Raw genomic sequence first — 13,612 nt, 5'->3', positions numbered from 1 at the left:
CTCAATACAATTGTCAGTAATTTGGCAGAAGTAGAACCTAATCTCTGCCAAACAAAATTCCAATATTTAATGAGAAAATACATTTTTGATGCTCTAGCCAAAAATGTAAAGCCCCTTATATAAGCTAATGGAATTAAAAAGAAATCGCTAGTACCTAGTGACAGAATAAAGCTAAAGAAACACAATGGATAGACTTAACTCTCAAAATAAAAATTTATGTAACAAATGGACAGCTATAATTTTATGTGTAAAATATATTTTTGAACAATGAAGTTTATTGAAACAAGAATTAGATTTTGAAGCAAGATCATTGTTTAAATACTATTACCTCAATTAATTATAACCTAGTCTTTTTTTGTAAATTTAAATTCTTCTGGGAAATTAAAAGGGGGAAATAATAATCAAAGTTTGGTTTCTCTTAGGTTCTTATTCCTTATTTGTTTTGAACTAGTATTCTTCCAATATTTATTCATAAGTGTAAAGTGAACAAGTATAGGCCCATACAAAGGATTTCTTATGCTGTCGTCATTAATTATGGTGCATATAAAGGTCTTGAAATCTCAAATTTAACAGAATAAGATTGGGGGAAAAAACCTCTAAGCAGAACAAAACTATACAAAGCCAAATGGCTAGGTTATGGAAGTATTTGTTATAAGCAAATTAGTGGTTTGGGGGAAAAGAAAAGAAAACTAAGTCTACTGACTAACTTATGTCTAGCCTTACCTACCTTAAGATTTTTAGTTTGGTTAGTTAGAGACCAATATTGACCTATGAGTGTGAATTTATGCAACTCTGAAAGCCTTTAGAGACTCAAGCGAGCTTTCTTTGGTTCTTTTGTGTCACAATTACTTTAAGAATTTCAGACCTAAAAAAGAATTCAGAACTGCTAGTTATTACGAATTAGAGAGACTGACCCCTTCCAACTCAAATTCTATCATTATAGATTAACCGTCCACATTTCACTGAAGCTGTGACTCTTTCTAGAAGTGCAGGTGTGTTCTGTACAATTTCAACTGATTGCTGTCACACTAGCACTTATGAGTGAGTCTTCAAATACTTAACTCTTGCATTGCTTGATTGGAGGATAGTTTAATGGCAATGAGCGATGTGGGGCTACTCTGAACATAGCAGTGAAAGGGCTGAAGATTGATTCTCATTACAAAATTCAAAGAGTACTGTATGCAAGAAAGTTTTGTTGGAAAGTAGAATCAGAAGGGACTTTCAAGATGTTGCATTTTATGCCTTCGCATTTTGGTAGCAGAAGAAAATACAGGGCTGGATCAGCAATGAGTTATAAGCAAAAGAAACATGAGGATGACAGTTATTTACAAAGAGCTACATCAATTTGCTTTACAGGTTTCAGCCATTTTGTTTTTCTGGATTCAGATCCCATACTATATTCTAGTGGTTTTCAATCCTTAGCTCCATCAGAACCACCTAGAGGGCTTGTTAAAACACAGATTGCTGGGTAACACCTCAGAGGTTCTGATTCAGTAGGTTTGAGGTGGGGACCAATAATTTGCATTTCTAACAAGTTCCCAGGTGATGCAGCTGCTGCTGGTCTGGAGACCACACTTTGAGAACCCATGGTATCCATACCCCATGCAGTTAGCCTAACTTTTAATAAGTACCGCATTTCTTCTACAATCTATAAGCAAACTACAGATGAAACAGTGAGAATGTGGTCTAAAAGTATTTTTTTTAATGATAATATCAGTTTTGAGGGTGTTTAATGTTCAAATAGGGGAAAAGAGGGAATAAAGTTCATTTTAATTCTTGAGATGTTCATTAAAATTCAGCAATAATAGTGGCAAGTTAAAAATTCACACATTTATGTAAAAAATGTCCTTGTCTGGTATAGGTACATAACGAGGTAATTACAGGAGAAATGACATGTCTAGATTTGCTCTAGAACATGCCAGCAAAAAAAAAAGAAGGGGGAGTCCTAGATGAAACAAGATTGGCAAAATGTTGATATCTGTTGAAGCTGAATGATGAGTACCATAGGGTTCATTATACTTTCCTTCTACTTTTGTGTAAGTTTGAAAATTTCTGTAAGAGAAAACTTTGAAAATCCACATCTTCATCAATATTCATTGAAACTGTAGTTGACACGTAAAATAGAATGTGGGCTGCATTTAAAACAAGGTTTTTTTTTTTTCCCCCAAAGCCCCAGTAGATAGTTGTATGTCATAGCTGCACATCCTTCTAGTTGCTGTATGTGGGACGCGGCCTCAGCATGGCCGGAGAAGCAGTGCGTCGGTGCGCGCCCGGGATCCGAACCCGGGCCGCCGGCAGCAGAGCGCGCGCACCTAACCGCTAAGCCACGGGGCCGACCCTAAAACAAGGTTTTTATGCTGTATCTCAGATAACAGTGATAGTCAAGGATTTGATAATCAGTCACTATACGTACCAGGCCTGAAATAGAACTTAATTTAGGAACCTCCATTGTGGGCAGGAACCGGTAGGGGAAATAGCCACTTGATGCCATTAAGGATCCTTTATTCCCTCACTCTTTACCCCACCAGATTGCTTGCAGCTTTTTTTTTGTGTGTGAGGAAGATCAGCCCTGAGCTAAGATCCATGCCAATCTTCGTCTTTTTTTTGCTGAGGAAGACCGGCCCTGAGCTAACATCTATTGCCAATGCTCCTCCTTTTTTTTTTTTCCCTTTCCCCCCACAAAGCCCCAATAGATAGTTGTATGTTAATAGTTGCACATCCTTCTAGCTGCTGTATGTGGGACACGGCCTCAGCATGGTGAGACAAGAGGTGAGTCGGTGCGCGCCTGGGATCCGAATCCAGGCTGCCAGTAGCAGAGCGTGCACACTTAACCGCTAAGCCACGGGGCCGGACCCTGCTTGCAGCTTCTGACACTCTGGGCAGCTGCCTCTAGACTCACAAAAATCCTCCTCTGCTGCCTGCCTCAAAGGGGCAGTGGCTTTTAGGTCCCTTGCTTGTTCAAGCTTTGTTATGGCGACTATACTATCTCTTGGGACAACCAGACCAACCTTTGTGGGAAGGAGGGTGTTACTATGGTTCATATTTTTATACATTTTCAAAATTGACTTTTCATGCACTTAGAGAATTCTATAAATTAATGTGAAAACAGATGTCTTTAAAAAAAAAAAAACACATAACATGATGTGTACCTTATGCCTTGCTCAATGGCATAAGATATATTTAGGAGGTTATGTTTTAGTATTTTAAGAGGGCTATTTTATTTTTTCTGAGAAAGTGAAACAAATACAAAGTAATAAGATATTTTAAAGAATAGTACTTTATTGAATAAGTTTTATTCACAGAAAAATAAGCTTTAATCTATGACGACTGCCAGATGATACAGTAGAAAGCAATTTTCTTCGTTTTCCATACTGATGGAAAGATTTCTACTAAATGAAAAAAGCCATAAAATTATATTCACAAATATAGTACTCTATCTGAAAACATTTCACATAATTATTCACAACACTAATACAATGACATAATCAGTCATTCTGTTGGGTTAGATAAAGTATAACAGTAATGAAAAAATGCAACATTTTCTAACAGAAATTACATTAAAGCCTTTGTTACATCAAATCAAAAATGCAAATCTATTATTAAGTATAGACAAAATGACAAAATATATAGTAATTTTAAATGTTACATTAATGATATACAATAAGAATGTAGTAAATGCCAAAAAATCTATACGAATACCTGCAACTTTGAGACTTCAAAATAGAATCTTACCACCCAAACATTAATGTAGTATTGTACACTTGGAAGATATATGTATTTAGGATTGTCCTATTGTATTAGTTATAAAGTGTCATTTAATATGTAGTGAAAGTTATGGTATAGAAGAAATAGTTGAAAAAAAATAAACATTTGAGAGCTCCCAGGAGAGAGAGCTTAAAGTTTTTCACCTTCAAACCATGGCCCAGTCTGGGCTGCCACTAATTAGCTATATGGCTGTGAACAAATCACTTCACATTCGAGCCTCAGTTGCCTCATCTGTAAAAGAAGGGGGATGAATGAGATACTCTCTAAGGTCGCTTTTGGCTCTGACACCCTCTGATTCCATTATGCTGCAAATAAAATTCACAATGCTAAGTGTATAAGAGTCAAATTGAAACGGATTATGAAGATGGGAATAAGTCAATTGTTTCTATTAGGAAAGCTCAATTAAATTTGATAATTTTTTCAAGTTTTTAAAGGGCTTGACCTTTTCATTATAATTTACATCTCAACTATGAGAAACACGAAAAAAGATGAGTAAGTGTCACTGAAAGAGTTATCATCTAAGTTTCAGCCCAAATTTCCAGAGTCAAGGTAATCCCATGCAGGGTAAAAGAGTGTTAGAAAGAGAATTAACATTTATAGCAAGTATTTTACATACATGGTCTCCTTGAACTCTCATAACTTTCTAAGACAGGTATTATTCTCATTTCCTAGATGAAAAAATGGCTAACTTTTTTTAAAAAGCAGATTTGGCGAAAAAAGAACTACATCTGTCAAATATTCTCTCCTGTTTTCTTATTTCTCTAATGGAAATGATACACAACCCATCCCATTTCTCTCACCCCTCTACCCCTCTTCGCCATTCAACAACTGGGTAATCAGAAAATAAAACACTGATTTGTGGCTAAAAGGGTACAATACATGCAACTAATGCGTGGTGGCAGTCTCCATTCAGAGTTCAAAATACAAATTCTATCCACTAAAATGAAAACAGGAAAAAAACTACCCAAATTTAAATACTATAACAACAAAATCCACAAAAGATCATAATACACAGGGCCAAAGCACATTATATACATTCACTATATCCACCCTACCCCATCTTTGCCCCTAATCGAAGGGGAAAAAAAAAAACAAATCTAGTAAGAAAGGCAATATAAAGCCATTCACTAATAAACTGGAATTTATCTTATAAACATTAAACTCATTTCTCAAAAATTAACACAAGGCTTTTGATCAGCACACCAAATTATTACGAATAAAGATAACTGTTTATTACAAAACAGCTTGACTCTTCACGTGACTAAAACATAGTAAAATAGGTGGTGACTTCAAAATCTTAGAGTGAACTTTATACAGAAAAAGAATGTCTACATGTAGATACTGAGAACTATTTTGGGAAAGAGAGAGGCAGAGATTTGGATCTGCTTATATTTTTGACCTTGCAAGTGATCACTTTTAGCACAATTAGATGGGAAGGATCCAGTGCTTTTTATAGTGCGAATACAGACAAACATCGGTAAGTCTTAAAAAATTTGATTAGAAGTTAGAGTGCTGAGTGATTTAAGAACCTGAAGCAACAGCATTTCTAAACAATTCTTAAAATAAACTTGTTAGCCACATCAGCCTCATGCATTAAATTTCACAACTCATGGGGAGAAAAAATGTCTTGCTTAACTCTAAACATACAAGTTTTAAAAGATGAGTTTTAGTGAACTGAGGCTCCCAGAACAGGAAAAGCCTTATGTTAAAACAATTCAGTCCTTGGCCAACAACTAGACTGAACTAACTACCTGATTTGGAGCTGACGTGTCCTGGAAAACACATTTTAAAAACTTTTAACACTTTTCTCCCCTTGTAATTTAAATTCAAAGCTTAGACTAAACATGTAAAATTTAACTTAATGAACATATAACTAAATCTAAGTGGAACACAGCGCAAAGTTAAAGAGCTGAGGATTTATATAGTAAAACAAAAACGGGGCAGTCATTATGTAATTAAAAAAATTCTCATTTAAATTTGCAATGCTTTAAATGAATATCACTTAAAGTTGTAATCAACAGAGGCTAGGAGAACATGACAATACTCTTTCTCTTAGAAAATACAATGAAAATATAATTTTTAACAGTTTCACTCTTAAACTTTTCTCTGCAGTAAAATGTCTCACTCACCTCTACAACAGGTTGTGTGAGAATCTTGCGATGTAAAGCCTGGATGTTCTATGAAGCATTTTTAAACTTAGATTTTTTATCTATATTGATTCTTACTCAAGTTTTCTTTTCTTTTCTTTTTAATATTCAAACAACTACTCTTCCTTTCTTGGCAATATTTTATAAATTCCAAGAGGTTTTTAAGGATCTTGAGAGAACATTTATTTCAGAAGTATCTATTACTATTACTAGTCAAGAAAACAAAAAAAATTTAGGCAGAGGAAAGACTTGACATTTTGTCCTATATACATCTTATCATCCTAACGGTAAAAACTCACATGAAACTTTAAGATACAAGACGACATGAGAAGCTCAACATGGAAAGCTGTCACTAGAACTACTAGCAGTGTACAAACATGCTTCTACTTTTACCTACATAAGCTGACAGATGTTTAAAATACTGGGTTAACAAAGATCTTTTAGTAAAGTGACTTAGGCAGGCTTAAACTAGCAAGGATTAAGGATGAATCCTTACTAATTAATTGGAAGATCTGAGACATATTTTATATTTCATTTTACAAAATCAGGAATATTTATTTTGAAACAAGAGAAGAAGACATGGTCTACCTGTCAGAAAACTACCACTCAGAAATATTTTTCATCCACAAAGCAGGAAAAACATAAACATTTAAATTTCACATTGGCACCAAAAAGGTTAACTGCCCTGCATTCTTGGATTAGAAAAACTAAAGCTGAGCAATAAGTAGTTTTGCAGGCGTTTGAACATGCCTAAGCCTTTAAATCAGTAAAATACTTTCTAAAAATTCTGATTACAAAAGTAATACATACTTAAAAATTCAAACAGAACAAAATGAAAAAAGTAGAAAGTGAAAGGCCCCTGTAAACCCCCTCTGGGACCCATCCCCCCACCCCCTCAAGAGAAACCACATTTAACAGTTTGGTGCATATCTTTCCAAATGTTTTGTCCTATACATATACAAAACACACACACCTTCATTTGGCTCATCGTATACATAGTGTTTTGCCACTTGCATTTTACACTTAATATAGCTTTGACATCTTTCTATGTTAGTACATGTAGGCTAGATGGTATTCTATTATTAAATATCCTTTTAACAATAGCAAAATCATTTTTTAAATCAGCTACCCAGTACATGTGTAAAATTTTAAAAGAAAATGGACAGAATTCTAAAACACAAAGACAAACATCTGAAAATAATCTCTATCTTTTCACCAGTGTGGAACAGTTCATTCCTTTTTCACACAAAACAAATTGTGATTGGGGAGATTAACTCTAATCTCCACATTTAAACAGAATGCTCCATTTGTTAAGCCTATCTGAAAAGAATGAAAAGTTCAGTTGATTAATTCTCTTACACATAGAAACTAAGTCAGTTTACAACAAACACATAGTGTGATCAGTTACAATATGATGCTTCTTAGTCTAAGGTTTCAATTAAATAACAGTAAAAAAAAATAGATAATACAGCTAATATCCTGAAAAATCCAGAAATTCAAATTTTAGATTGCCAACTATAACATTGCAGTTTACACTTTTTTCTACCTGGTAGCAAATGCTAATCGAATTCAATGCTGATTACTTAAAGTCAGTTCACATCACACATTCAATCAGGGTAATAAGAACATAACACGCCTACTGTAGAGTTAGATTAAGACATAAAAATGTTTTGCTTCAAAGTAATGACTGTGTAACACATGGGACATTTGTCAACTGCTTCAGCACATTGTTTACAAGTGACCAGATGTCCACAAGGAACAAAAACTACAGCAATATTTTCATCCATGCAGATCTTGCAAATCTTCTCCTCCTGCAGGAGCCTTAGCTGCTCTTCAGTACTAATCTCTGCACAAAGAGAAAAGAAATGTGTTAATTTTAGACTTTCTTAGTAGCCTAAATTCACTGAAACAATGTGAACCCCTACTATGTGCTAGGCACTAATCAAGTGTTGAGGAGAGGATGACTCACTCACACATGGCATCTGCTCTTAAGTAGCTCGCACGCTAGTGGGAGAGGACATGAGCTGAGGCTATGGAGGTAAGCACAAAGTACAAAGTGATAAGTGCTATAATAAAGTTACGTACAAAGTGCTCTGGGACAAGATGAGAGAACAAGCTCTTCTGTTCAGACTAGTTGGAGAAGGCTTCACAGTTTGGTGGCAGCTGGGTGGGGGAGGGGAGAAGTAGAGTGACATTTAAACATAGCCAGCAATTTGCCAGGCAGAGAAGCAAGGGTTAGGTAAAATAAGCAGCATATGGAAAGGGCATGGTTTATTCTAGAAATAGAGGGATGTATTTGAGGGACACTTCTGAAGTGGGACAAGTAGGACTTGGTGACTGACTGAATGTGAGGGGTGAGGAAGAAAGAAAAAATAAAGTTGATTTCAAGATTTTCAGCGTGGCTGACAAGGGGATGGTGATGCCAATAGGAAATATAAAAGGAGGAATAGGTTTGGAATTTTCAAGATATTTTTGAAGTGTCTGTAGGGCATTCATATAAAAATGTCCAGTAGGCAAATGGAGAGTCAAATCTTGAGGTCAGGAGAAGCCAAGGCTAGAAACAGAGATTTGGGTGTCATCAATATATAGGTGGCACTAAAGCACTTGCTTAATTTAGCCTTTCCCAAACCAGGTTTTGTGAAATGTTAACAAACATGCCACAAAAATGTGTTTCATGGTGATATATAACTATAATGACAACACCATCAACAACAGCAGCAGTTAACAGTAATACAGCACTCACTACTGCGAGCTAGGCACAATTCCAAATGCATCACACGTTTTCACAATCTTTGTAATCACTGTATACCAGTGGTTTTCAAATCTGGCCTCACCTAAGACTCACTTGGGGCATTTTTAAAGAATACATTCCTGGGCTCCATCCACTGAATCTAAAATTTCTGGGGTTGAGCACACAGGCATTTGGGAACCTTTGCTATCAAGTCCAGGGCAGTATAATATAGTGTATATCCTCTTAGAAATTCACAATGCATTTCTCTATTTAACTATGGAACTCCTTTCTCACGGCATCCCTTTTAACATCCTGGGGAACACTACTCTGAAAACAAGTTTGGGAAACTGTGCTTTAATTTTATTCAACAAATACTTACTGAACACTTAATTGGGTTCTAGGCACTAGAGATCCAATTAACAAATCTATAGACCCCAGGCCCCCAATCGTTCAGACAAGAAGGGAACACAAGCAGACAGGAAATTATAATACAGTGTGATGATAAAAGTAATTACAACGTGTTATCAAGAACATAGGAAGGGTGTAAGTCTGTGCACGTGTGTGTGCACGCACACACACAAACGAAAGGCCTCTTGGAGGAAATTATACCTAAACTGGGTCCCAAAGGAGGAGTAGGAGTTAACTAGGAGAAGGCCCTGGGAGATAGGGGCAGTGGGAGAAGTGTTCTGGGCAGAGAAAATGGCATAAGCAAGCTCCATTGAGAGAAACAGAACCGGGCCTGCAAGTGCACAGGTTAAGGCTTGGGAATCGAATTTGAGGGGGAAACAGCATAAGATGAGGCTATAGGTTAGCAGGAGCCTGATCATAAAAGATTTGGCAACCCACGTAAAGGAGCGTGGGCTTGATCCAACTCCCAAGAGAGCCAACTTGATCCAAAGAGAGCCAATGAAGGGTTTTAACCTACAGAGAGATGACCTGATTTGTGCCTCAAAAAGGTTTCTTTTTTTCTTAAAAGGCAACCTCCTGGGCATAATCAAAATTCTAGGCTCAAGCATGGAATGTATGCGAAATAAGAAGATAAAGCACCTGCCTGCCTTCAAGAAGTTTGTCTAATGGGCAGGACAGAAAAGAAAACAGTTCCAAAATAATGCTACAAATGCTCTAACAGTATGGAAAGTGGAGAAGAGGGAGCTCCAAACTCGGCTATGGGTATTGGGGAAAACTTCAAAGAAGTGATCTCTGAGCTGAGCCTTGAAGGATGAGTTCACAAGATGGATTTAGGGAACTGGGGGTAGAGTGGGGAATAAGGACTAGGTATATAGACAGGGAAAAGGCATTTGGGGCAGAGGAAATGACATAAGTAAAGGGATGGCATTATAAACTGATTTATATTATATGAAAGCATCTGACCTAAAACATCAGAATGAAGTATATATTCACGCCGTCACCATGAGCCACGGTAACCAGTACGAGCTCGCCCACCAGAAGAATAGGAAAAAGCAGAGAGACTTGGTTAAGGGACAGCGCTGAGATGGTGAGCTTTCTGCTGCCGCCTGCAAGCAGAAGGACTTGGAGATCATGCAGCAGAAGCAGAAAAAGACAAACGAGAAGGAGGAACCCAAGTAGCTTTGTGTCTAACCCTCTTGCCCTTTGCCCATGTGCCTGGAGCCAGTTCCATCACGCCCTCGCTTCCTCCCACAGTGCTCACAGGTCCCGGCACCAATGGCATTCCCTTTGCCCTGAGTCTGCAGTGGGTCCCTTTCGTGCCTCCTTCCCCTCAGGTAGCCTCTCTCCCCTTGGACCACTCCTGGGGGTGAGGGGGTTACCCCTTCCCAGTATTTTTTATTACTGTGGAGCTCACCCCAAAGTATTAAAAGTAGACTTGTAACTCAAAAAGAAAAAAAATCAAGAGGAAGAAAACAATTAAGTAATTTACACATTATTTTTGGATGTGATGCTGCAATGAGTGAAAAAGAACACTAGGCCAGACACCCAGAGTAGTCAAATTTATAGAGACAGAAAACAGAATGGTGGTTGCCAGGGGCTGGGGGGAGAGAGGATTGGGGAGTTGTTTACTGGGTACAGAGTTTCAGTTTTATAGATGAAAAGAGTGCTGGAGATTGGTTGCACAACAATGTGAATGTACTTAACACTACTGAACTGTACACTTAAAAATGGTTAAGGTAGTAAATTTTACATTATGTGTATTTTATCACAATTTTTTTTAATTAAAGAAAAAAAAGGAACACTGGACCTGAATTTTACTCCTAACTATCTGAGGGATCTTGAGTAACAGCACATCTGCACTTCAATTTTCTCACGGAAGTCATGAAAGTTATTATATATGATCTTTAAGGTTCCTCTTGGTTCTGATCGTTTGCAATTCCATTTTACAGATCACAATGGAATGAAACATCATGCCTATCAAACACTGATATCAACTCTACTTTTCCTACCTTATTTCAGCCTTGCATACAGACACTTACTTGAGATGGTGATGCCATGGGCACGGATTTTTGTTCCCCAGACTATTAGTTTACCTCTGGCAATTACTTCACTCTAGCCTTAGAAGTAAATATTGCACTACGGAAAACAGAATGGAGATTCTTCAAAAAATTAAAAATAGAACTACCATATGATCCAGCTATTCCACTTCTGGGTATTTATCCAAAGAAAGGAATACAAAAACACTAATTTGAAAAGATATATGCACCCCTGTGTTCATTGCAGCATTATTCACAATAGCCAAGACTTGGAAGCAACCCAAGTGCCCAACAACAGTTAAATGGATAAAGAAGATGTGGTATATGTCTACAATGGAATACTACTCAGCCATGAAGAAAGATAAAATCGTGCCATTTGCAACAACGTGAATGGACCTTGAGGGTATTATGCTAAGTGAAATAAGTCAGATGGAGAAGGACAAATACCATATGATTTCACTCATGTGGAAGATAAACAAACAACTGCATAGATAAGGAGAATAGATTGGTGGTTACCTGAGAGGCAGGTGATGGGGTAAAGGCAAAAGGGGTAAAGGCGCACATACGTATGTTGACAGATGGAAACTAGATTTTTGGTGGTGAACATGATGCCTTCAAGAAGCCAAATATACATATGAAGAAGCCAAATATGTCTATACAGAAGCCAAAATATAATGGCATACACCTGAAATTTACATAATGTTATAAACCAATGTGACCTCAATAAAATAATTTTAAACAAAGTAACTATTGGCTTCTATGTCCTTCCCTATGGCACCTTTCTCCTTCTACTTCCTACAAAGCCTTCTTCTAGGTCAGGAGATTCCTGGCACATGAGCAATAAAGGCAATAGCTAGATAACTTTTGATGTTATTTGCCAAGATTTTTACCACATTATTTTAAACCACTTCTAGAATAAACTGATGTTATTCATTTTACTATCAGAGCAGATCCATGTGGAAAGACAGGCTGATAAGAAATGTGTATGGTGGGCCGGCCCCGTGGCTTAGCGGTTAAGTGCGCGCGCTCCGCTACTGGTGGCCCGGGTTCGGATCCCTGGTGCACACCGACGCACCACTTCTCCAGCCATGCTGAGGCCGTGTCCCACATACAGCAACTAGAAGGATGTGCAGCTATGACATACAACTGTCTACTGGGGCTTTGGGGGGAGAAAATAAATAAATAAAATTATAAAAAAAAAAAGAAATGTGTATGGGTTATTTGATTTTTATATTACATACAGTGATATACACATAAGGATTAAAATAAGTGCTTTAGCACACACACGAAGTAAAGGGCTTTATATCATACTACGTAATTTTTAAAAAGAAAGGAAACAAGATACTGATTTGGTACTATTTTTAGAAGACTGTTTACTGGGGCATTCTCTGTCACACAGCCATTAGGATAAAAACTAGTATTAAATCTAGGATTTCTCACTAAGCAACAATAATGTACTTTTTCTAATAACTTCCACCTGCTTTACTTCAATTAGGCACACCTTCTATTTTGTATAGAATTAAAAGATTCTTAGTGCAAGTCTTTCCTCATCAGCTTTTGGGAAGAGAAACAGGCAAGCAGCTCCAGCATGAGAAAATAGCCTATATCAATTAACTGCCTCTCAATTTAATGAGACTAAGGAGAGGAGACCTGATAAATTCCAACCTCCACCCCTGAGAGCTGCCATTTGCTTAAGTCCTCCTTCCCACACCATCCTAGCTTGTAGTCTCAGTGATAATAACCCCCATTGACTCCTGTTGGATAGAGAACAGACACCCCCCCCACCATGCACTCTGTCCCTTGTTCTCTTCTATTGCAACTCACTAAATCCTTCTGTTACAGACAACACCTTCAGGTATAAAAACTAACACCTTATCGTCAAACTTAATTAAGCTTGAGTTGTGGTTAAGATGCTGGAAAAAAATGACACAATCACTTTTCTATGTATTTCTACTGCAGTAAAAAGATGACCAAGTCAATGGCGGTTTCTTTTACCATCACCAAGACGAGTGGAGCTATTGTAGGTCTTAAATAAATGCATCTTTAGCAAAAGTATAGTAAGCTTTCTGCTGAATATGTTACATCAACTGATGTAATTTTAAGAAATCATTGATGTTATACTGTTTTATGACTTATGTAATTATCTGAATAATGTTTCAAAAGCATCTGAAATAAAGATCAAAAGGATCTTTAATGTGAAAAAAAAAAGTAGGTAAACTTTTAAGTTCAATAGCACATAGGAAAATTCTCATGTTTTGGAAGAGGCGGTCAAGAGTTGAGGGAACAATGATTATAATAAAGTACCCCAAAATGTATTCAGCTGGAAACCTTTTCTTTAACCTTCAACGATGCTGGCAAGCTCTAGAGTAGCTGTCATCCTTAAAGGAGGAACTTGTAGTTTTGATCTTTGTTTCCCAAAAGCAGTTTATATGCTTCTCTTCTACATTATTTAATACTCTTTCTATATATGATTCACAGTATTAGAGTGCCATTCATTCAAGCTCTATTTAGTAATATGACCCTTT

General features: G+C 37.0%; 1 protein-coding gene and 1 pseudogene across 4 annotated transcripts in view; one reads left to right on the top strand and one right to left on the bottom strand.

Moving 5' to 3' along the window:
* Positions 1 to 3,254: 3,254 nt before the first annotated feature.
* XIAP (X-linked inhibitor of apoptosis) overlaps positions 3,255 to 13,612 on the bottom strand; it is a 42,131-nt gene continuing 31,773 nt past the window's right edge. For all 4 annotated transcript variants that reach the window (XM_058536644.1, XM_058536645.1, XM_058536642.1 and 1 more), the window contains one exon: positions 3,255 to 7,758. In XM_058536644.1, the coding sequence (XP_058392627.1) occupies positions 7,565 to 7,758 (194 nt within the window). In that variant the 3' untranslated portion in view covers positions 3,255 to 7,564. The remainder of the gene's footprint in view (positions 7,759 to 13,612) is intronic.
* LOC131401401 (small EDRK-rich factor 2-like) lies at positions 10,054 to 10,230 on the top strand (annotated as a pseudogene).

Source organism: Diceros bicornis, chromosome X (genome assembly GCF_020826845.1).
Source record: "Diceros bicornis minor isolate mBicDic1 chromosome X, mDicBic1.mat.cur, whole genome shotgun sequence".
Lineage (NCBI taxonomy): Eukaryota > Metazoa > Chordata > Mammalia > Perissodactyla > Rhinocerotidae > Diceros > Diceros bicornis.
This window is presented reverse-complemented; position numbering and strand designations above follow the sequence as displayed.